The sequence below is a fragment of the Aricia agestis genome, chromosome 19 (assembly GCF_905147365.1).
Source record: "Aricia agestis chromosome 19, ilAriAges1.1, whole genome shotgun sequence".
Taxonomy (NCBI): Eukaryota; Metazoa; Arthropoda; class Insecta; order Lepidoptera; family Lycaenidae; genus Aricia; species Aricia agestis.
The window spans coordinates 7,192,623-7,216,997 of record NC_056424.1 but is presented as its reverse complement, the minus strand read 5'-3'; the positions used below and the strand labels follow the sequence as shown (position 1 = coordinate 7,216,997).

General features: G+C 36.6%; 1 protein-coding gene and 1 long non-coding RNA gene across 5 annotated transcripts in view; one reads left to right on the top strand and one right to left on the bottom strand.

Moving 5' to 3' along the window:
* Positions 1-24,375, bottom strand: part of LOC121736399 (trehalase-like) — a 60,267-nt gene that overhangs the window by 12,320 nt on the left and 23,572 nt on the right. Inside the window, exons 3-15 of one of the 4 annotated variants that reach the window (XM_042127568.1) lie at positions 17,563-17,700; positions 17,028-17,140; positions 15,169-15,324; positions 13,817-13,982; positions 12,890-13,042; positions 12,089-12,166; positions 11,679-11,791; positions 10,476-10,642; positions 9,262-9,432; positions 8,169-8,384; positions 7,453-7,561; positions 5,340-5,477; positions 4,467-4,545 (exon numbers count right to left, since the gene is read on the bottom strand). In XM_042127568.1, the coding sequence (XP_041983502.1) occupies positions 5,341-5,477; positions 7,453-7,561; positions 8,169-8,384; positions 9,262-9,432; positions 10,476-10,642; positions 11,679-11,791; positions 12,089-12,166; positions 12,890-13,042; positions 13,817-13,982; positions 15,169-15,324; positions 17,028-17,140; positions 17,563-17,700 (1,717 nt within the window). In that variant the 3' untranslated portion in view covers positions 4,467-4,545; position 5,340. Of the gene's footprint in view, positions 1-4,466; positions 4,546-5,339; positions 5,478-7,452; positions 7,562-8,168; positions 8,385-9,261; positions 9,433-10,475; positions 10,643-11,678; positions 11,792-12,088; positions 12,167-12,889; positions 13,043-13,816; positions 13,983-15,168; positions 15,325-17,027; positions 17,141-17,562; positions 17,701-24,375 lie in introns of those variants that run through there. The other 3 variants (XM_042127566.1, XM_042127567.1, XM_042127569.1) reach the window with 3 other exon arrangements.
* Positions 1,750-24,375, top strand: LOC121736401. The gene is made up of 3 exons (XR_006037011.1): positions 1,750-1,760; positions 9,539-9,543; positions 24,178-24,375. It is a non-coding gene; the product is annotated as an uncharacterized LOC121736401 (long non-coding RNA).

Sequence of the window (24,375 nt, the reverse complement as noted above, 5' to 3'; positions counted from 1 at the left end):
CTAAGCCATTTCTAAACAAGATAATTTTATAGATAGGATTTGTATCAACACAAAATTCGTTATTTTCCATTATAAATATTTTTATTGAACTAACTCATATGTTTTGTGTCATCCAAGGTACACAACTTTTACCTTCGTAAGTATTTCAATATTTTTGGGCCAAATTTGATTGGTGTGCCTCAAGGTAACGTACTAGGTCCATACTTTTTCAATTAATTTATCGATGACATTTTTGATTCGATTCAAATGTAACTACAAAAATTGACTGAAAAAAGTAACTTTAGGTGCAAAGTAAGAATAAAATCCGTACCATAGAGTACTAGGAACGTCCTTGAATGTGCTATGACCAGTGACCATTATAGTATAGCCGATGAAATAACAATGCTGTAGGATGTACTACGTCATTCCTATTGAAACATTTAATAGTATTATGTACTGAAATTACACTGTATTGTAAAGTTCTTCATGATAGAGTGGTTATGAATAAACGTTTGTACAACATAATGTCTTTTTCTCCATCTAATACTAGTTTAACGTTTGTAAATTGCAATTATTATTGTTTGTAAAATTAGTATCCTCAAACCAAGGTATGTGATTTACATCTAGATTTACATAAGTTTACATCTAGACACGCTAGCGTCTCGAGCCAAGTTCAAGTATAACAGAACTGGCGAGCAGCTCCGTGTGTAATATAAAATAATAGACGAATCATTACAGAATAGTAGAATAAGGATAAACAAACACTTTATACTCTATTGTTACAGAATAGTAGAATAAGTATTGACTTATTACTTTATTTCCTATTGTTATTTATGTATGACTTCGAAAAATGTTAACTATAATATCTAAGGACGATGCCTTGGACCTAGAATGGACAAACTATTTTTATATTTCCTGATATTTCCTCCGAGGATATTTCCTATGCTCGCGTTAGAAATCTCGCGAAGATTCTAGACCGTAATCTAGATTATCATCTAGAACAATCAATTTACTCTATCCCAGGTCTCGGACAAGGCTATGTATAAATAGAACCCGGACGTGGTTAAGACGATCGAGAGTTCCTGCCACCGGATTTATACTAATTGAGGGATTCGTTACGTCATTTTCATTGAATTATACAAGGTGTAACTAAATATAGTGACATTTTAGGGTGTGTATGAGTCCCCTGTATGGAATACACTGTGAAAGTAGCAGCGCTGAAAAAGTAACTTTTTTAAAGGTTTTGTATGGAAAAGTTCGTCGCGCTGGCGCGCTTGTCAAAAAACAAATCACAACAATTTTTTTACTCTTTTAAGGGCTGCTACTTTTACAGTGAACTCCATGCAAGGGACATGTTCACACTCTAATATCACTAAGTTTTGTTATACCATGAATATATAGATCATTTTTACTGATAGATAAGGAATAAACAGATATATTGGAGGGGCTAATAACTAATAAGCCTTGACTAGCCCAAAATATATTTCTATAAGAATATTAAAAAGCTGTAGAGTCTGTTTGTTTGTACGTGCTAATTTCAGGAACTGTATTGGTCTGATATAATATGACTCTAAGGCCAAATTTCACAAACGTCGGTTAGTCTTTACAGATTGTTAAAATGTCATGTCTTCTCTTTCATTCATACGAAAAACGAAAGAGGTAAAATCATATTAATTGGATCGTTAACTTTAACAGTTGTTGTTGAAATAGGGTCTAAGCATTCCTATTAAGGAATTAAAGTTCAGATAATAAGATAACTCTTTGACAAAATATAACTTAGGGTGGGTTGCACCAACTGTTTACTTTAACTATACTTAACTGTAAATTTAACTACAATGCAAAATGTCAAATCTTTGGTTAAAGTCAATAATGGAGCCATATTTAACGATAACCTCGAGCTCGACAAGGCTTTAAATAAACGTAGCGAAAAAAGGAACTAACGCTGTCATCAAAAACGCCTTTTTGACAGTTCTCCTTTGCCAGCAGCCGCCCCCGCCTACTTTCATTTAAAGCCTTGTCGGACCAGCTGTCATCTGTCAAATTCTGTGGTCAAAGTTAAGGTTAAAGTTAAAGTTAGCCTTAACTATAAATAACCATAACTTTGACCATAACTGTAACTATAACCACGCCTCTGGTGTAACCCACCCTTAGAATATCTATAAAAATCCCATTCTCAAAACGCGAAAGTACAAGTACACACAAAAGTAAAAAGATATATTTATTTCACTTGAGCCGCTAAAACGACATATTATTCAGTCACGATTATATGAAAGTACACTCGAGTATAACTCAGGGTTAGCTCTAGACTTCAAGATATTTTAAAAGCGTGTTGGACCTAAATCCTTTTATACTTGAATTATTATGTGAACGCGCGAAAGCACTCTGACCATGAAGGAATATGAGCGTTCCAAAATGGCGGGCATCGATCAAGAGTATAAGAGACCTATTTTATATATTAGAATTTTTATAGTAACTAGAATTTTTTTTGGGATATATAAGATCTATATATATAAAACTCAAAGGTGACTGACTGACTGATTGACATAGTGATCTATCAACGCACAGCCCAAACCACTGGACGGATCGGGCTGAAATTTGGCATGCAGGTAGATGTTATGACGTAGGCATTCGCTAAGAAAGGATTTTGATAAATTCCAACCCCAAGGGGTTCAAATAGGGGATGAAAGTTTGTATATAATAATATTCTTAACGCGAGCGAAGCCGCGGGCAAAAGCTCGTTTTTTTATATACTATTATAGAAATTGATTATGCCTATGTAACTTGGTTGGATTACGTCCAGTCTAGCGGCTCGATTACGGCTTACATTGATTTGACATAAGTCATAACGCGACTATATACAGTAGGTCTGCATTCTGCCTATGAATAAATTTCTCTGGTGGTACAACAAATCTTATTTCGAGTACTTATTTAAAAAAAAAACGGTTTTTAACGCTACAATAATATATTTTGAATGAATATCTCTTTATTTAGTATGACGAAATAATAAAATATATTGCACTGCGCAATAAAAAAAAACATGTCATGAATTGATCCGTGAAATGAAGTCGATTCTGCAGCGTGAGATTGACTTTCAATGACGCCTATAAGTTAAAAGTATAAATAAAAAATCCAATTGTAAAGTTAATAACTATTTTTAAAGATATAATAATATATTTTAACCATGAAAATCTCTGTATTTGGTATGGCAAAATAATAAAAATATATTGCACTGCGCAAAAAAGTGATATGAATTGATCCGTAAAATGAACACGATTTTGCAGCGTGAGATTGACTTTCAATGAAAAAATCAATTACAGATAAAGATTTGCAAACATTAAAGGAAATGAAATAATATTTTATTCAGTTGTATCATAAAATAGATAATATATTTGTATACATTCAGTAAAATATTGTGTATAAAGCCACAACTCTACTGTCTAATATACATTAGCTACAAACTAAATAACTAAAATATAGCAGATATCGATTAGTTAAGTCAACTAAACTACATTAATCTAGTATTCACAACCTAAAAACAACGCAAAATAGAACAGTATACAGAATAATTATAATAATACTTGTACTTAACTAGGAATAGAATAGAATTTAAATAGGAATAAAAATGCATTTAAATAACTCTTATTTATCCTTCACCCATAAATTAAATTTAATACTTATTAATAAATAAATTTACTTATTAACTTTTCTGGCTTAACTGTACACATAAAATTAGTTCCTTGTGTACAATCAGCAAGAATTTATTAACAATTTGTACTACAATAACGTCCTTACTAATAAAAGATGCACACTTTGCAATACAGACGTCATTGTAATGTACCATAATGTAATATTATAATGCCATACACGGTACGGTCTACCGGAGAGGTCCACCTGTGCAGGTATACCTGCGCAGGTAGACCCGAATGTGTGTGGGAATAGACCTGTGCAGTTTTTTGGATCTGCGCAGGCGACCGGCGCAAAACCGGAAATCAGTTCTTTCGACTGACACCGGCCCAGTGCGCAGGCATACCTGCACAGGTGGACCTTTCCGGTAGACCGTAGAGTGTTACCGTGTTATGTCCTTATCTCTTAAGTGACTATTCTTACGTCTAAGGCAAGGACAGAACATTTTTAACAATAAAGTCTTAATAGTGTGGATTTTTTTATCAGTAAGGGGATAGTAATATAATCAGGACTCAACTTGTAAGATCTAGGCCAAAATTCCATACCTGGTATTATTGACTTATGGCCATTTAATTGTCATATAAAAGCATGTTTCTAATATTCAAGAAGCTCGCTATACTGCTTGTAGTATATGGTCCTGTAGGCCTACTACGAAACCGTTTTGAGACTCAAACAATCGGACGAGAATGCCGCGTCCTGCTCTAACAACGTCATTTCACGTTTGTTAGAGTGGGACACGGCATTCTCGTACGATTGTTTGAGTCTCAAAACGGTTTCGTGGTACGGCCCCTGATTAATAATATTCAAATGCATTTTTTTGTATAATAATGGAATGTTCTTACTTGATACCGCATCAAATATTTAAGTAACACCAAAATGATCCTGTAACAAAAGAAACATAATGTTAGATAGTTTCACACCTACAAGAAAAAAATATTGGACTGAAGCTGTTAGAAAATTTATTTTTACGAATAAAATTATATTCTATTCACCGAAAAATCCTCTAAGTACTATAATTTTATTTTTGACTAGACGACGACAACTCCGTTGCGCCATTCCGTTTCGTCGTTACATTTTTGCGGTTACCGTACATTTTTCGGGATGAAAACTTCCATTATTAACTTTACGTCAACGTAACAATCTAAATATATGAAATTCTCGTGTCACAGTGTTTGTGCGCGATTTTATATGCACTATCAGAGGAGTTGATACCTATGTAGATGGGGGACCTACGTAGTTTGGTCGCGTTTAACGACAAACCCAGCCGACAAATCACAATTAACATTGAATTGACATGATCCGACTAAATGACATTGCTCTGTCAACTGCCTAGGAATCAATTTACTCGATGGTACATAGGCCTGCGAATAGGTTTTCATCTACTTAATTTATATTGATACTAGAAATAATTTATATGACAAAACAACGTTTGCCGGGTCAAACTAACTAACTAATCGCGCTGGCTCAGCGACCCAAAGTGGATCTTGGCCTCCGAAATGAGCTTCCGCCATTGAGCCCTGTCCTACGCTACTTCCTGCCGGTTACTGAATCGAAGGTCACGCAGGTCAGCCTCAACAGCATCTCTCCAGCGATACCTGGGGCGTCCAACAGGACGACGGCCGGGTCAGCCAGTTACTATTTAAAATAAAATTAATAAAACCAACGTGATCACTCACCTCACCCTAGCGCGCCGGCTGCGACGCTCGCGATCACGACGAGCACCGCCGTGGCCACGCCCCCCGCGCCGACGTGCGCGCCGTACACCGCGCCGGACTCCGCCCCCGAGCCGAACGCCTCGGCTACCGAGATAGTTTCTGTCAAACAACCACCGGTCAGCCGACCAGTGGGCTTGGGCTTTGTGGGCGGTTAGGAGACGTGGTCGTTGAAGGGCAAGTTATGGGTATATCGTGGTCACTCAAGGAGTTAATCGGGTCATTAGGAGACGTGGTCACTCAAGTTATGAGTTGTTCAACGTGATATGTCAGGGAGTTACTCGAGTTAGTGGTTAATTTGGTTATTGGAATTGGGTTTGTTTAATACCCCCCCCCCCCCCCCCCCCCCCGCAAAATTGGATGGTAGTGAATAATTATTAGAACCCATTTCAGGGTAAAAAGGGGTACCGTGGATACTTCGTTATCTGATTTTCATCTATTCAAGATGTCTAGAGGAGAAATAACTTCAGTAAAATACCAAGAGACCGGAGAAATAAATCGTTCTTGAGAAAAAAAAAACGGATTGGATGTTAAATATAAAAATATAACAAAAGTACTAATTCTTGAGAGAATTGGAGAAAATTGAACACTGCTGGATATAAATTAGGAAAACAAGGATCATTCACATAAAGGAAGTAGGGTATAAAACTAACCAATATTCTATACACAGACAAATAATATTTACACTACCATTGCCATTACCTCTAGAGTTAGATGTCACACTACATTATACATTCTAGAACGCACTACGTGCTAACCATAACCACATGCCACAAAACCCAAATATAGCCCACTGATAGCAAGTACATAATATTATATTAAGAAAATAATAAATAAGTGCAAGATAAATATAGAAAGTTAGTTGTCATTCATTTAATAGCTTTTGTAAGTTATAAATAATAGTCGTTGCACTTATTTGATAACAAAATTTGCCAGCAAAGAAACTTTGTTACAATCGTAAAGAGATAATGTTGCTTTATTTAAAAACTTTCTTTGCTGGCTGTACAACATATAAAATAATCTTAAATTATAGTATAATAACGACTAGCAACATACTAGCATACTACATATAACATCCATTATTCACGTTTTAACCCTAAGAAAATCTAAGTTACGACTATAATAATAAAATACAAAAAATATTAGAAAAGAGAAGGCAGCTGTAGCATAAATACTTGCAAATACTCTATAAATATTACGTTTATTATTAGTAGTGCCTGGTAGTGCTAATAAAATATAATATAGTGTTCAGTAAGTAGATATAATAATAAAAAATAATTAACTTAAATAGAGCCTTCTGTAAAATTACAATTCATTTGTTAAATATAAAATACTGTTATTTAGAATGTATTTCGAACAAAAGTTATAAATTTAATAATTTATATAGATAATTATTCTAAAAACATATTAAAAATAATTTTTGTGGTATCATGCATAATGTGCAGCCGAAAAAAATATAATTTTGTTAAAAAAATTGAATCAATACACAAAACATCGAATACAAAGTAAGTAACATTGATGTTGAAATAAAAACGTACCCAGCTGATCGACTGAATGTTGCCAATAATAAAAATATGAAAAGAAAGTAATTTTAAAAACTGTTTTGAAGGACAATTACAAATGAATTTAACTTTCATTTTAATAAATAATTCCTTTATAGCTTCTATAACTTATAAAGGAAATTAATTTATAGCTACATTAAAACAATTGATGGTAACTTAGATTAGAAAATCAAGAATGAAAGAGATGGAAAATGTTCTGAAATGATGTTGAAAGTGGCATTTTTATATCTATTAGCCAAGTATGTATGCTGATATTTTAAATATATTTGAGACTTGGCCGTTGACTCCGTGGTCAAGACCAAAATATTTAAAAAAAAACTTCGTTCCTGGTAACCACGTTTTATGGAACTGGACATGTTCGCTCAAGTAAACTAAAGATTAATTGAACTAGAAAGAAGAACTAAACTTAGGTGTTAGCACACTATTACCATTGCAAAAACAATCCTATCCCTCGTGACATAAGATTGATTTTCATTCTATAACCAAAGAATTTCCTAGTAAATAAGGACTCATACCTCCATATCTGTTGAGAAGTGCCATGATGACGCCATTCGACCAGCCGAAGCCAGTCTGCACCACGTATTCGCCACCACCGCCGAAACCACCGAAAATTGTAGCGTCGTACTGTAAGTATATAAAAAGTATTTTTACAATTTACTTGGCAGATTTAAATTATTTTTTATTATTTATTGGATTTAAAATTTATTTATTATTTAAAAAAAATCAATGCAGTAAGGTGTTGGGTAATAATTTTGACAATGCGCGAAAGTAGAGAAAAGGATTTAGAGTACGAAAAAGGTATTATAAATACGACGAAAATAAATACGACGACAATAAAGGGAAATACTTTTTAGAGTACGGCTAACAAGCCTCAAAATATGACGACAATATGTTAAACCAAAGCTGTTACCCCAAAAATTGGGCTAGTTTAAGAGGGTTATGCATTTGTCCCTCGATAGTTATAAAGTATGGTGGCGACATAGAAAGAAATACGACCATTGACCTATGGCCTTATTCACTCGCACACATTCCCACCACTGTATCTCCTGTGTCGCCAGGATTGACAGCGGTATCAAACTACGAAAACCCTTCGATATAATCTCAGGGAGCCCGAGGGACATGCTAAAGCTGTCTTGGGACCCGGAACGAAATTAATCAGAAGATAATAGGAGTAGGAAGAATTTATTACAATTCTTCTCTCTTATCTTATTTCAAAGAAAAAAAAGCTAACCTTCTCCAACATAGCGGTCTTCTGCCTCCACACCTCATAGTTCGACCTGACCCATTTCGTGGCCATTTCGTTGGCCAGTCTCATGGCGTCGACGAGGCCAGTTTCCGCCAGTCCCATCACCACCATGTACTGGAGTGGGGGCCACGCGTTGGGGTAGTCCCACTGCTCGCCCGAGTGCTCGAAAGTCGTGGGAATACCACCCTCGAATATGTCCACCTGGGAAAAACATATTTTGGTATAATAATAATAATAAAACGTGTAATAAACGAAGAGCGCATTTGAATGTCAGAAAAATTGAATCGTTGGCAATGGCGGACCTAGACTAGTAATTTGGTTAGACTATGTCAAAAAATTAGTCCGACCAAATTATGCAAGTCCATTTATGAATAAATATTTCTTTATTGACGATTATGTTTAAACTAATAGCTGTGTCTATTTTGTTTAACATTTCAAATATACTAGTATTTTAGACAGTAATTAAAAAAGCTTCATTATTTTTAAATTGTATACTATTATTTTGTTTAAAAAGGAAAAAGCTATTATAACACATGTGGTAGGGTAGCTGTATCTCAACTGCACCTTCCCCTACCTTCACTAAAATAAGGTCGCAAAGTGCTAATAATATTCGTGCACCAGTTCATCGCTAGTTATCTCTTACATTTGTTATCTTAGCTCACGACCATTTTAACGTGAGCAAAATAGCTCCTTAGCTATGTAAGTACGAATTTCTACATTTTCCGCGACCGGACTATACCTAATAGATTTTTTAAAATGAAATAAAGGGGCAAACGAGCAAACGGGTCACCTGATGGAAAGTAACTTCCGTCGCCCATGGACACTCGCAGCATCAGAAGAGCTGCAGGTGCGTTGCCGGCCTTTTAAGGGGTAATAGGGGAGGGTAGGGAAGGGAATAGGGGAGGGTACGGAAGGGAATAGGGGAGGGTACGGAAAGAAATAGGGGAGGGTAGGGAAAGGAAAAGGGTAGGGGATTGGGCCTCCGGTAAACTCACTCACTCGGCGAAACACAGCGGAAGCGCTGTTTCACGCCGGTTTTCTGTGATATGTTATATCTATACCAAAACCAACATCTCACCTTAACTTTATCCAGATAATTAATGACCCTATTCACGTAGTACTCCTTTCTCGCCCTATCGAAGGAGCCGGTCCATAGAGGCGCGACGTTAGTGGGATAGAAGTAGTCGCGTCGTCTGCCTGACTCCAGGCTGAAGTCCAGCCACGCGCCGACGTCTTCGTGCCAAAGCACCTGAAAAAGCAAGAAGCATTAGCACTAATATATTACCTTTTAATTGAAACTATCTATCTTTGTCGGACCAAACTTCTCGGCGGGGTGGTTCCCGAACCGGTGGTAGGCAACGTAGTTTCTTCGTTCGACTTTTAAAAAGTGTATCATGATACCCATTTTGAATAAAAATATATTTTATTTAATTTTATAAATATTTGAAAACTTAGATTCGGTCATTTTGACAGCAAAGTTAGATTTGAGGTAACCATAAAGTTAATATACCTAGCGGAATAGAGCAACAATCTCGAGCTGTCAAACGTAACCAAAATTGGTTAAACACTTACACAAGCATGATTGAACATGAATTCTATGAGATTAAATTGTCAACGTGCGGCACGTGCCGACTGGACGTCAAAAAAAGAGTGCTGCTGTCATGTATGACACGTCTCTTTTTACCACGCAGTGTTACTGATAGTGACATCACTCTTGCTCAGGCCTTTGTTTCTCTAACAAAGAACAAAAAACAAGCGCAACGGATCGGGCCATGTCGTGACGTGACGTGCAGTTTTACGGTGACGTTGCCGTACCGTACATTTTTTCTATTCGAATAACATACCCTAGTTAATGCACAATAGGTAGACTTTTGCAAGGCACGGCGACATGCAACGTTGCGTCGTCGTGACGTGCATTTTCACGTTACGTTGACGTAAACAGTTGACAGCTGTTTGACACGATAGACCACAGAAATAAATCAAGATAGAACGGCTCGTTGAACGTTCATTTAGTCAGCGCGCACGTCTCGACTTGATTACACCCGAGCGGTTGTGCAAAAATGCCTCATTGCGCAGTGTCTAATTGTAAAAACAGAAGTACGAAAGTGAATCGGTCAAAAGGAGGTATTTCTTTGCACAGGTAAATTATTTGTTCTAACTAAATGCAAAGCAAAAATTGACACGATCGATTCCTTAGCAACGCACGTGCGTCACCGTTCTATCTTGATTTATTTCTGTGCGATAGACCCTACGGCTACATAGCGCTCCTTGCCCCTCATTCTAGTAACTCACATCCTCAATGGCCTCCATGAGTTGAGCATGTACGTTCCTGTAGTAGCTGGCTTTGGCGTCGTTGTTCAGTCGCGTGTGGAACTCCGTCATCAGTTGCGCGTTCCAGCACATGAACGCGTTCAAGTCCACTGGGATGATAGAACGAGTCTTCAAGTTGGTTAGGTTGCCTGGAAATATGCATTAAAATGTTAATAATAATCTAAATAACTACTGAGCACTGTTAAGTGAACAGTTCTACAAGGATATTGACTCCGGTCGTGGATATGAAACCAATACCAATGGTACTATAGATAATAATATAATAATAATACTAATAGAGAAGTTGATTCATACTGTGGGCCTCTTACCTATGAATCAACTTTTTCTTCCAATGGTACTAAGTGTCTAAACACACTATGCTGAAGTTCCGCGGCAGAAATTCCGCATGATTACGTCAGCAATGTCAAACGCATACAATATAACGCGACGGAATTTCGGTGTGGTGTGTCATCGGTGATTTAAAATATGTACCATCGAGGAAGTTGATTCCTATGCAATTGACAGACCTTTATTTGGTCGAATATGTCAATTCAATGTTAATTGTGATCTGTCAGCTGGGTTTGACGTATCACGTAACGCAACCAAACTACTTAGGTCCCCGATTTGAATAGGAATCAACTTCTCTGATAGTACATTGCAGGCGGAATCAAGCCGAACTTCCGACACACAAATTTGGCATAGTGTGTTTAAACACTTAGATGACATTATAGAAGGGGTAGTTTTGAAAATCTGTCTGTTTAGTGAAACTGTAATAGATGGCGGCGATACTTTTATTTTATTATTGCCATGCACCAAAGGATCCTTGTGACATTGTAAATGTATGGCGGCCTGTCAGTGTGTTATTCAAACATATTTTGTGTAAGTTTCAATATTGTTCTATTAGGGTTTCTGTTTAATTTATAAAAATATGAACCACATACCATTTCTCACTGCAAACATACATGATCTTTTCAAATAATTTTACAGATTTAACTATATTTTACAAGACACAAACATACATAAAAACATACATGATCTTTTCAAATAATTTTACAGATTTAATTATATTTTACAAGACACAAACATACATAAAAACATACATGATCTTTTGAAACACTATCCATTGATCACACTCTACATTAATCTATCGTTTACAAGACACAGACAGACCGACATATTAATTACCTTTATTGGTTCCGTTTAATATGAACCATCTTGAGGAGAAATCCCACCCAGACTCAGCGGCCGCCTTCAACTCTGCGTAAAGTTCTTCTTTCTTGTCTTGCGTCTCAAAATGTCTGAAATTATTGACAATTTTATAAGATCTGAGTAGATGTCAATAAGCTATTAAAAATAGCTTTTTATTTCTGTTTCCATGATATTTGTTTCTCGCGGGAACCGTAATTTTTTTTTGGGTTTTAACCCTATATGCTTATCTTTATCTTTAGGCTAAATTACTGGGACTTCTACTAGTATTACTTACCTACCTATATACTAGTTTCTCCCAAACTTATTTTTATCAATTGCCTCAGAGGTAGCAGATAGACACACTTTCGCATTTGTAATATTAGTATGGATAATACATAACTACTTACTTGGCAACGTCAATATCTTCTTTGTAACTCTCCGGCCTGGGTCCTCTGGACTGGTCGATATATCGGAACAGGTTGTATCTGCAAAAATATCACAAAATCTATCAATAAGTGTCTTACGTCAATCTTAAGTCTATAGTCAGTCAAAAAAGTAAATAAATTAAAAAGTGGCAACATCGTAGTGTCATCCCTTTCAAACCAATCTAAGAAAAAAGGGATGACACTACGATGTTGCCACTTTTTGATTTCTTCACTTTTTTGACAGACTATAATATAAATATGAATATTTTAAGAAATATAATTATAAGCAAATGAAACAAATAGTTTTAAAGTAGGCGTAAGGTTCAGTTTAAGGTCACAGCACACATATCAACTCGGAAAGGGATCGGCACCGTATCGCCTCGAGCCGTTCAATATTGTTTGTATGAACCTCCATGCTGCAACGCACACTAAGCGGAACCGTAACGTAATTGCCTCGCCTCGGAAGGCGACAGCGATCGGCGAGCCGTAAGCGAGGCGTCGCCTAGCCGTAGCCAATTCAATGTACCATCGAGGAAGTTGATTCCTATGCAATTGACAGACTAACGTTATTTGGTCGAATATGTCAATTCAATGTTAATTGTGATCTGTCAGCTGGGTTTGACGTAACGCAACCAAACTACTTAGATCCCCGATTTGCATAGGAATCAAATTCTCTGATAGTACATATCTTCTTATGTAGAAGTTAAGTTTTGAATTACATCGCTTGGCATCGACGACTCACGTTGCGATGCAAACTGACCCTGAGCCGTAGTTAATACTTACTTGTGATTATTATATTCCACTTCCACGGTATGGTTCGTCATCCAGTGTTCGAACTCCCTGTCCATCGTGTGTATGTGCTGCCTCAGATACTCTATGTCAAAGGAGTCGTCCATTAGCAGTTTCACCATGGGAATCAGGAGCGGCGGCTGTGATCTGGAATGGGAAAAAGACAAAATTAAGCATCATACGATAAATTATGTAAATGATGTTTATAAAAAATCGTGGAATAGTTTCGGGCTGTTTTAACGGGAAGATATAACAAATTTACAGAAAACCAAATTTAAGAGGAGTCCACACCGCCCTTTTTTCCATACAAACGTTGTCCCCTGTTTCCTCCCTGGATAAACTAATACAATGTCCATATGTTTTCTTTTTTTGTCATAATTTAATTATTAAATAAGATATGAACGTTCAAAAACCCAAAAATATTACGCTCCGCTATGTTCAAACATCCAGAAAACAGATTTGGCTAGATTTTCCAAAAAAAAAAACATAGGAACACAGCTTAACCCTTCCTTTAATCTCTTTAATGAAAAAAATACTTAAATCGGGCAGCCGCCCCCCAGCTGGATCATGTTGAAGTCCCTACTAACTATATTATCTAGTACTTTTGTCTATAAAAATTAAAAATTAAGAAAGCTAATTTTTGCCATTTGTTTTCAGATACAATTTTTTTACAACTAAAAATTATGAATTTTTTATTCTTCATAAACACCTAGCTTATAATTAATTTGCCCCCCCCCCCCCCCCCCCCCCCCCTCCGGCCCAGAACCTGGGTACGCCCATGATTTGGGTTATGTTGTCGATGTCGGTCGGCTGAGTTCCACTTAACTCGACCAAATTACGTAGATCTGACATTTACTTAAAAATAAATCAACTTTTGAATCCATGTTAGTAAAAAGCCAAAACTATCATTTGATCGTTTACCTCATAATATAATAAATTCTGCCGCCATTAGGTATATGCCCGAAGCGGTCCACAATAGACAGGAAGTTGGAGACCATCCCCCGGGCTGTAGACCGCATCTCGGACAGCAGCAGACCCTTGATGATCCAGTACGAGTCCCAGTAGTAGAACTCGCGGAAACGACCGCCTAGAAAGAGAAACTAAAGTTAAAATGTTGGTGTGACTATCGACAGCGGTGCTTTAAACTATAACGGTCTGACCTTTAAGGCGGGGATCAATCTCAATCCAAAACGATAACCTTGCACACAACCAAAGACCAAGCGTATACGCATCGCAATAAGATTCATTTTAGCTTAGCATAAAACTGTAGTTACTAGGGGCGGATCTTCTCTATTTTTCACGTTTTTTTTAAATATCTTTGGAAATAAATATTAAAGAAACAAAATTGCTCGGTTCACAAGATTTTAATATATATTTACTAACAATTTATTCAGATAAAATGTATATATTTTCCTAGTTAATACTTATATTTCGATGAAATGGATTTTTGTCGGAGGTGAGTTTGTAAATTAATTAAAGCCAAAGTATTACGTTTTATTAAAATGTTTATGGTTTAAGGTATTTTAAATATTGTGCTTTACATCTCATATTTTTTACATATTTATTATTATATTGGAACTAGGTAAACCGGGAGTCACGGAATAACAAATTGGGGTTTATCCTCGCCTTAAGGAAGGAGCGAATTACCTCTTTACGCCTCTGCGAAACGACGCTGCGAAACGCGAACAGCGGCGAACCGATTTGTTGTCTCACTCGCCACACGGCAATGCGTTATATGGCATCTCGCTCTATTCCTGTTTCGCAGATATTTCGCGTTTCGCAGCGCGAGGCGTAAAGACCGGCAATGCATTCGCATCTTTTGTGATATTCAGAGTATTACTAGCCGACGATAGCCATAAAATATTCAGAGGATATGGATGTTATGGTAATAAATATTGAGCGAGCTAATGATGAAGTAGCTAAACTCTCGATGACATCAGCTTTCAAACAAACATAACAATAATAAATAATTAACAAACACGTCGAACTTAACTTTAGTACATAAAATAGCACATAATAAATAATTGTTTAATTAAAATTCTCATCAGGTTAGTTGCCGCTCGTTTGTAGACAGTCTATGCATATTGCATGTTATTCACCATCGACGTCGATCATAGAAATGACGATTGTTGAAATTGTATTTGCCACCATTCCATTGGTCTATCGTGTCAAACTGCTGTCATATGTCACGATATAGCTGTCATGTGCCATGATAATATGCCTATTTGACACGATATTCATTAGATCCAACTACAACCAAAAAGCTAACCAACCTGGCACAATAACGGGGTTGTCCACGTATATGATGGAATAGAGGTCCTGGTTGTCCTTCACGTCCTTCTTCATCTTCCTGCCCAACTCCAGCCACAGCCGGTTGAGGTCAGAAGCCCATTCGTGAAGAGAGGGATCCTTAATCCTTTGGAGGAATGCTGGAAAAAATGGAAAAACGTTAATAAAGATAAAAGAGAAAACAAATGAATATTGCATGCCAAAATTTTAACCTTCTTTTTCTTGAAAGTCATTTAAAAATACGAGAATCGTTAACTTGGAATTCCAATTTAATCGAAACCAATTGCACGAGCCCCGAGGATTTGCCAAAAATGTTGCGGGCTAAGTGTTTTTTCTAGTGGTCTAGTGCTTTTGAGCCTGATCTCAGAGCTTGCGCGCGGAGTAGCGACCCTTGACAGTTGGCATAATGACTGGAATTCCTATAAAAGAGGTTACGTATAGCAAGTGTAGATAATCCTAATTGTTGTGGTTTTAATATCATATGACAAGTGACACTGACCACAGACATCTAGGTGTAAACAATTGTTTAATATTTACTATCAGGTGACTGCAGCTACCGTCTTACGCTATGATAATGGATTGATTGTCACAGTTTATTCTGTAAAACTTTTTATTATCATTTTAATCGTTTAGTTTGAAAGTTTGAAGTTTTTGAGAATACAATTTTGCAATTTTATAGGACTCGATCGAAGCTGTATTAATGTTAGATTTACACAGCAGTGACGTCATTTCTGTCGACGGTGTTGGACGGTGTTTAAAAAAAAGGAATTCGCAGGTGAACAATAACATAAACAAGACACTTCCCGGTTATTATACAAATTGATTCCGTTAATTGATTGTCGTGTTATCAGTTCTTGACCCGCAGTCGGAACAGATGTGTCATACATGATGGATGTAGGGTCCAATGCCAAGAGTAAATGACAACGACGGATTAATTACTTTACACATTTTAATTAAAATTACTTCTTTTTCTCTTATTATCTCAAAAATATACACATCGGAAAGATGATTACAAATTTTGAACAGGTAAAGAACAAGCGTTTGACAGCAGATCTGTTGTCAAACTCCTGCTGCTTGCTTGTCGCAATTTTCAAGTCATCACTCATCAATCATCCTGCCGGTGTAAGAGTTAGGTGGTCTACTCCGAACGTCAAATACCAATGTTTTATGTTTCGGCCGAATTATTGAGCCGTTTCAGGGGCCGTACCACGAAACCGCTTTGAGACTCAAACAATCGTACGAAAATGCCACGTCCTACTCTAACAAATGTGAAATGACGTTGTTAGAGCAGGACGCGGCGTTCTTGTCCGATTATTTGAGTCTCAAAACAGTTTCGTGGTACAAGGCCTGACGCCGAAATAGGTACTTTCGACCAGAAGTTCGGCCCGACTGAATTTCATTCGACTTTTTTTACATCGAACTATTTACTTTGAAAGTACACTTTCAAAGTAAATAGTTCGATGATGATGATAGATTTAAGCTATACACGACCGATGTTTTGAATTTTACACAGCTACCTTACAACTAAAACTGATACGATTTTTACTAACGAGACTGATTAGTTTCAAATTGAGCCGCAGAAAGATCGTGCGCTAGTATAGCTGTCAGGTGGGAAAAAACCGTTGAAATCGAATTAGTTCCAAATTGAGCCGCAGCGCGATCGTGCGCTAGTATAGCTGTCAGGTGGGAAATGCAATTGAGACCGAATTAGTTCCAAATTGAGCCGCAGTACGATTTAGCGCTAGTGTTACATATGTCGGAAGTAGCAAAAGCTTTGGGATCGAGCTGATTCGAGTCTCAATTCGGTTCTGATTCTGTTGGGAGTAAGGTAGCAGGTATTTACCAGGATTATCTTTCCAGTCAGTGGGCGTCCAGTCCTCGAACTCGGAGCCCGCCGGGTCGAAGTTCTGGTCCACAAACTCCTGGATATCCGCTTTGGTTGGTAGACGACTCGTTCTGGAAAGCACAATTTTTCTGTTACATTCTGATTTCTGATGTTGAGTTAAACTTTAGTTCTGTAGTCATGAATCCGCTCTATGTTAGTTATTGCCTATGGATCTATGCCCATGATTGACGCCGATTGAGCATACTGTGGACTATTATGGCAATCAAGATAATCAATCATAACCCAAAGTGAAAAGGAAGTGAGGAGATGCGAGCAAACACCACCTTATGTCTAGTTTGATAAATTCCGGAGCATTCGTACATTAATTGAGCCATTAACCATAAATAATTTTATATGGCGTTTCCAAAGATATGCGAGAGCCAATTTTCAAGCACTCGTGAAATATTAATTACTGCAATCTACACTTGCATCATCAACCAACCTTAAACCTAAACTTCCAACAACCACTTTGTTATCTTAAATAACTGAATACCTCCTCATCATGTCGTCGAAGTGTTCCATGGTGATGTTGGGGGAGAGCTTAATCTTCATGTCCACGAAGGTTTTGGAGTCGTTGTACAGCCCCGCCATCTGCACCGTGTCCAGCAGCGGCCCATGGCAATATATTAAACTGGAAAAGAGATATGAGGACTTTAGATACAGTAGGTAAAGTCCTATAGATAGATAGAGAGTATTATACTTGTATCTATAATATACACTGTGTTCCGACACCGGTGTCCGATCCTTTAATGTCATGATCTATGGCATATTTTATCGACAAATCGGTCCTCAAATTTTATCTCTCTCTCACGGTTGTAAAATGGCAGCCCATTTTAGTTTTTCTCGGGCTTTCACACTAATCTGACCAGTACTTCTCATGTAAATATCCTATGAAGATAAAAAAGGTCTCATTTGATAGCTAAGCTTGTGGACTACGCTTACACAGGCAATATGTTATAAATTTCGTGGAATTAAACATAGAACAACCAAACTTTAAGAAAATAAATTGTGTATTTTTTAAATAATGGCTTTTTGTGAAAAATCTAGCACATTAAACTGGTTCTTTTTTATTTTAAAGAGATAGAGGAGGTTTTTATCATAAATAAATTCTTTACTTCAATGCTCTAAGTCAGATAGTTTAGAAGTTGTAACGATTTTCCCGTGAAGTATAGGTCAGATTAGTATGAAGCCAGAGAATTTTTTTTTTTCAAAAGTTAGAGAAAAATAATATTTGAAAGCCAATTTGTCACTAAATCATGAGTTCGATTTTTTTTTCTCTAACTTTTTTTTAGTGCTTAGTGTTAGCTTTAGTTTATATGTTATGTATGTTAGTCTATAAGGTATATATAATATGGGCCAAGATGCCAGATTTAAATATATAAATTAAAAAAAATTAAACGCGAGCGAAAAACTTTGTATCCCTTTTGACGAAAAAAGCGGAAACGAAGGAGCATTAAATTTTGCACAGTTGTAGTTTATGTGGTGAAGAAGTGCATCCAGCTAATATTGTTTTGAAATTATGCTTTTATCATACATTATTTTATCATACAGAAATACATAATCGATGAAAATTTCAACTCTCTAGTTCTGCCGTTCTTGAGATGCATCTTAGAGACAGATAGACATACAGACAGATGGAGAGACGGACAGACGGACAAACATCGAAGTCTCAGTAATAGGGTCCCGTTTTTACCCCTTGGGTACGGAAACTTAAAAATAAGGTGAAAGTTTATAATTTATATGATAGTCGCTAGATGCATGAGATACATCCAAGAGACAGATAGACAGACAGACAGACAGACAGACGGATAGCGGACAGACAATGAAGTCTAGTAATAGGGTTCCGTTTTACCCTCTGGGTATGGAAACCTAAAAGAAATACACAAGAAAAAATAGGCCAAGTGCGAGTCGGACTCGCGCACGAAGGGTTCCGTACTGTAAACTGTTATAGAGCGAAAGGAGGGGAAAAGTATTGTGTTTTTGTATAGGAGCCCCCCTTAATTATTTATTTTATTTCAATTTTATTATCAAATATTAAAGTACGTATATAATTAAGGATTTTCTGTAAATTTCAAGTGGCTTAATGTTTGGGAGTCCCCCTTAAATATTTCCTTTATTTTGTTTATAGTATTTGTTGTTATAGCGGCACCAGAAATACACAATCTGTGAAAATTTCAGAAGTCTAGCTATAGCGGTTCTTAAGATACAGCCTTGAGACAGACAGACGGACAGACATCGAAGACTCAGTAATAGGCTCCATATTTACTGTTTATACTTTATTTACTTCTTACTGGTTGTCGCAATTAAAATGAGCCCAAACACGAAACCTCTGCTCTAAGTTGGCGAGGAGTTGGATATCCTATTGATTACCAGATGATGCTGCAGCGCCAGGTCAACTTACCATTATCATGTGTATACGTTTATTGTATATTCACAATGTCACGAACTAGAATGAAATATAAAACCCATCAAACGACTACAAGTTGCTAACGGCCTTTCATGAACCAGATAAACCCTGATTGTCCAGCACTGAGCAGGCTGATGATGATGAATTATAGCTAAGAACACTCTCGATCATGTCATTGTTTGAAACAAAAAAAACTAGATCAAAATCGGTTCACCCGTTTGGATGCTACGATGCCACGGACAGATACACACACAGACAAACAGACAGACAGACAGACGCATCAAACTTATTATAACACCCCTCTTTTTTGTCGGGGGTTAATTAAATGCAATTTGGGAGACTTTGGACATAGTATTTTAAAGCTATTAGATATTTACGGGAGACTTTAGACATATTTTTTTTTATTTACTCGGTTATCGCCGATTGATTTCATATTAATATTCTAGTATTAGGTATATTATGTATTATAATTTTGTAAACAGAACCTCATATTTCCAGATAGGTAAGAATTGATTGAGACCTCTTTTAACAGGAAAACGACCAAGTTTCCTCAATATTTACTGATGTAAAGTAATTTTTACCACAATTCTATAAGTATTAAATGTACATTTTTCTCAAATACAATGCCATCAGCAGTAGGTATTCTGGATGTTTGGGAATTAAATGGGATTTTTTGTAGATCTTCTATTGTCTGAGACTAGAATATGATAAAAATAGATAATTTCAAAGTATCTTAATCTTGAACACCTATTATGTTATTTTCTCACACGAACTGGATATCGCTAGTTTTTACAAAGTTACTTCAAATTTATTATTATGATGATTATGACGATATGCAGATGTTATATTTTTGATCCTGTTAAAATAATTTTAACCCACAGTTAATTTTCAGATTAAAAATAACAATTTCTGCTCATAAGTTACTTTCAATATGTACTATACATAGTACGAATAATAAAAACTAAGGAATCGTAACTCCCATACTATTACCGTTTTAAATTTGGTTCCTTTTGATCTGTCATATAATAACGTCAGCCTAGTACCGCTCAAGGTCACCTAAATATTGCAAATGTATTGAAATGTGTACCTAAGGTACACTTTTTTGACAAGTATTGTGGAGCATGTTTTTTGACGGAGTTACTTTTCCTTAGTTTTTATTATTCGTAGTATACATAATATATATTATGTAGTGTATGATGTTATTTACTGTGTACCTGTGGTGGTGGACGAAGTCGAAATTTTCTAGGACTTTTCGCGAACTTATTTTTGGGTACTGCCGTGTTTGGGTTCTCCCCTATTAACTAGCGGCGGTCACCCGCGTTTTACCAAAAAAAAGTGATATTATAACATATTCCCGCAGCAAAACTTAGTCTATGTGTCAATCCAGGGTATCATTACCAAATATTAAAATCGCTTCAGTCATTAGACGTGAAGTAACAAACGTACACACGCACAAACATTCGCCAATAAAATATTAGAGTCATGTCATGTGCCTAGTAGAACCAAGTAGTAACCTACTCCTACTTTTTTTGCAAACGATCAAACGGGTCACCTGATGAAAAGCTACTACCATCACCCATGGACACCCGCAACAATAGAAGAGCTGCAGGTGCGTTGCCGGCTTTTTAAGAGGGAATACGCTCTCTTCTTGAACATTTGCAGGTCGTATAGGTCCAGTAATACTGCTGGTGACAAATTCGTGCATGCCCTACTGATCACTGCTTGGGTGAACTTAGTACACAACGCCCTCTACACGATAAGCTGAACCCCGATGACGGCCAATGTAGTTGGCAGTTGGCACGGGGAGCAAGGCCAGCACTTCCGGTATCATCTCTCTGTCACCACAATGTGTTCCCTGATCGCTATCTACAGACAAACAGGCGGATAACTATTGTTAGGACATAATTTATTCCAAAGAGCGTCCTTGGTTCGGTATGTAGGACTCTACAGACGCGGGAGTCTACCAAGTACCAAATGAAACCCACATGGAGCTTTACTCCTTTTATGGCAAAGTTGCGGGAAACGATCAAGCCCACTGCAGCAAGTCCTTGGCTTACCCTACTCTACCAGACTTGGAAAATATCAGGGATCTCTACGTTCTGTTCGATACCCGAAAAATTACAATAACGTTCGTTTTTTTATGAAATAAGGGGGCAAACGAGCAAAGGGGTCACCTGATGAAAAGCAACTTCCGTCACCCATGGACACTCGCAACATCAGAAGAGCTGCAGGTGCGTTGTTTTAAGAGGGAATAGGGGAGGGTAAGGAAGGGAAGGGAAGGGTAGGGAAGGAAATAGGGTAGGGGAGCGTGTTTTCTTCACATAATCATTTGAAAACTTTTTTGGTAGCGCTTCTAGAGTGTCGGCAGAAGTGAAAAAGAGCAGCAGAGGCAGGCAAATATTTTGGACAACGCTGCATTCTTTAGCATCAATCATTGCAAAACCTACAAAAAATTATAAGCAACTTACAAGTTTCAATTTCAACATTCTAACTACTGCAGATCTCATAAATCTTTCAATATCTAAAATAACTAGTTAAAAATATCACCGCGTTTATTTTTAGCGGTGAAAAACATGGAAATGATGGAAGACCAGTCATTACTTCATTAGTATCATCAATCTCTGACGCTGGTGTACAAGCCGTGTGATACTATTTAGTGTGTTTATCACTTGTTATCACGTGAACTTGGGGTACAGAGTTTTTATTACTTCCTGGCTGTTTCCATCGGTATTGCTTCCCTTTGCCTATAATCTTCTACTTTAAACAAGACAATCTTGAATATTTATATAATCTTACGGCCGTTCCCAATATTTGATCTATCTCTGGTTTTGTCCTACTAGAGATAGGAATAGCTCTCATTAGGCATTAGAGACATATATTTTATGTCAATTGTGAGCTATTCCTATCTCTAGTAGGGCAAAACCAGAGATAGATCAAATATTGGGAACGGCCGTTAATCGGTTTGAAGTTTCTTGGTTCAACAGAATTTCTCTCAACTTGAATCGAACAGTTCTTATGTTCGAACTAGCTGTTGCCCGCGACTTCGTCCGCGTCAACATATTATAGTAGTATAATAACAAAGAATAAAGATGGATAGTCCGCTAACAAATATGAAAAAAGTAAAATATAACCTCCTCCTTTTTGGAAGTCGGTTAAAAAGTAGCCTAAGTTACACCTTACTACATCAGCTATCTACCAAAAAAAAGTTTCGGCAAAATAGCTTCAGCCGTTTCAGAGATTAGCCGGAACAGACAGACAGACAGACAGACATACAGACAAAAATGGTAAAAAATGTTGTTTTCGTGTATGTATCGTATATAGATTCATATGCATGTAGTAAAAAACGGTTCTTTCAATATTACAAACAGACACTCCAATTTTATTTATATGTATGTATAGATGTATAGATGTAACTTAGTATGTAGTGAGTTTTTGGGTAGAATGTATCTACTAGAATGTAGGTCATAATCGTTATTAATCATGGCGAGTGAAGCGAGCCCTAGTACATCCCACTTAACTATCACGCCTATTGATTTGTGTTTTAACATACTTAGTAATTTTTATTTATATGTATCAAATCAAATCAAATCAAATCAAATCAAACTCCTTTATTGCCAGAATGTAGTACATAATCATGGTCTTTTAATAAATAATGAAAGTTTCAGTACATTCTTGCCATTACAATGGCGTGCAATTTATTATATAAAATTATAAAATTACATAAAATTAACTAAGTAATAAATACAATATATTATAAAATCACTGTTAAAATTGATATAAAATTAAACGCTGTACACCAATAATAATAATTTAAAAGAAATATGTAAAAGATAAAAGAAATAAAAAATATTGTCGAATAACTAATCATGATGGAAAAAATTAAAATAATGTCATTGTTAATAAGAAATTGAAATAAAATAATATAGTAATCTATTTTATCTCTTCAACATATTTCATGTATTCGTCAAGTTTATAAAAAGAGTTTTCTAATAGCCACTTCGTTATTTGAGTTTTAAAATTAATTAATTTCAAATCTTTAAATCTGTCAGGAAGTTTATTATATACTTTAATAGCACTAATACAAACATGTAGATGTGTTATCATCAATCAGTTAAGGTTTTTTATTTTTAGATGTGTCATCATCAGTCAGTCAAGGTGTGACGACGCGAGCCCTCACAAAGCTCGGCTTTTAGCTAGTCATAATATGTAGTAGGTATGCAAAGGCATATCTGCCTATCTGTCGCCTTTTCACGCATAATTCATAAACCACTGAACCGATTTGGCCAATTTTGGTCTTGAAATATTCGTAGAAATAATAGGTAAGTATAATAATAATATATATATGAAGTGTATGGACGCTTTACACCACGTCAGTCTGGCCCCGTGGTAAGTACCTGATGGACTTGTGTTACAGGTACCAGACAACGGAAATATAATATATTTAATACTTTTATACTATAGTATATAATATTATATTTAAAAATTTTATTATAACATGAATCATGATACACATATTTAATGCACATCCATGACCCAGGAACTTCGAAAACATTTTGTTCCGTCGGCAGGATTCGAACCCGCGACCCCCGGCTTGAGCTACCAACACGCTCACCCACTGAGCCACAGAGGTCGATCCAGGGAAGGTTTACATTAGGAGAGAAGTGCTACGACAACCGGGTCATCTAGTAAGCGTTGAGAGAGCGCACATTAGAGACACGACAGTTTTTAGACAATCTTGTTTCACATAGACGAGTCAGCTTTACGATTAAAGAAAAACAGTTGTGTCTACCACGCGGCGCATACCAAGACGAAACTGTTTTGTCTACGATGACGCAACGCATACATCAGACTAGGTACACCGCTTGATTGTTTTGTCGTTGATGTGTACATTTCAAAAGG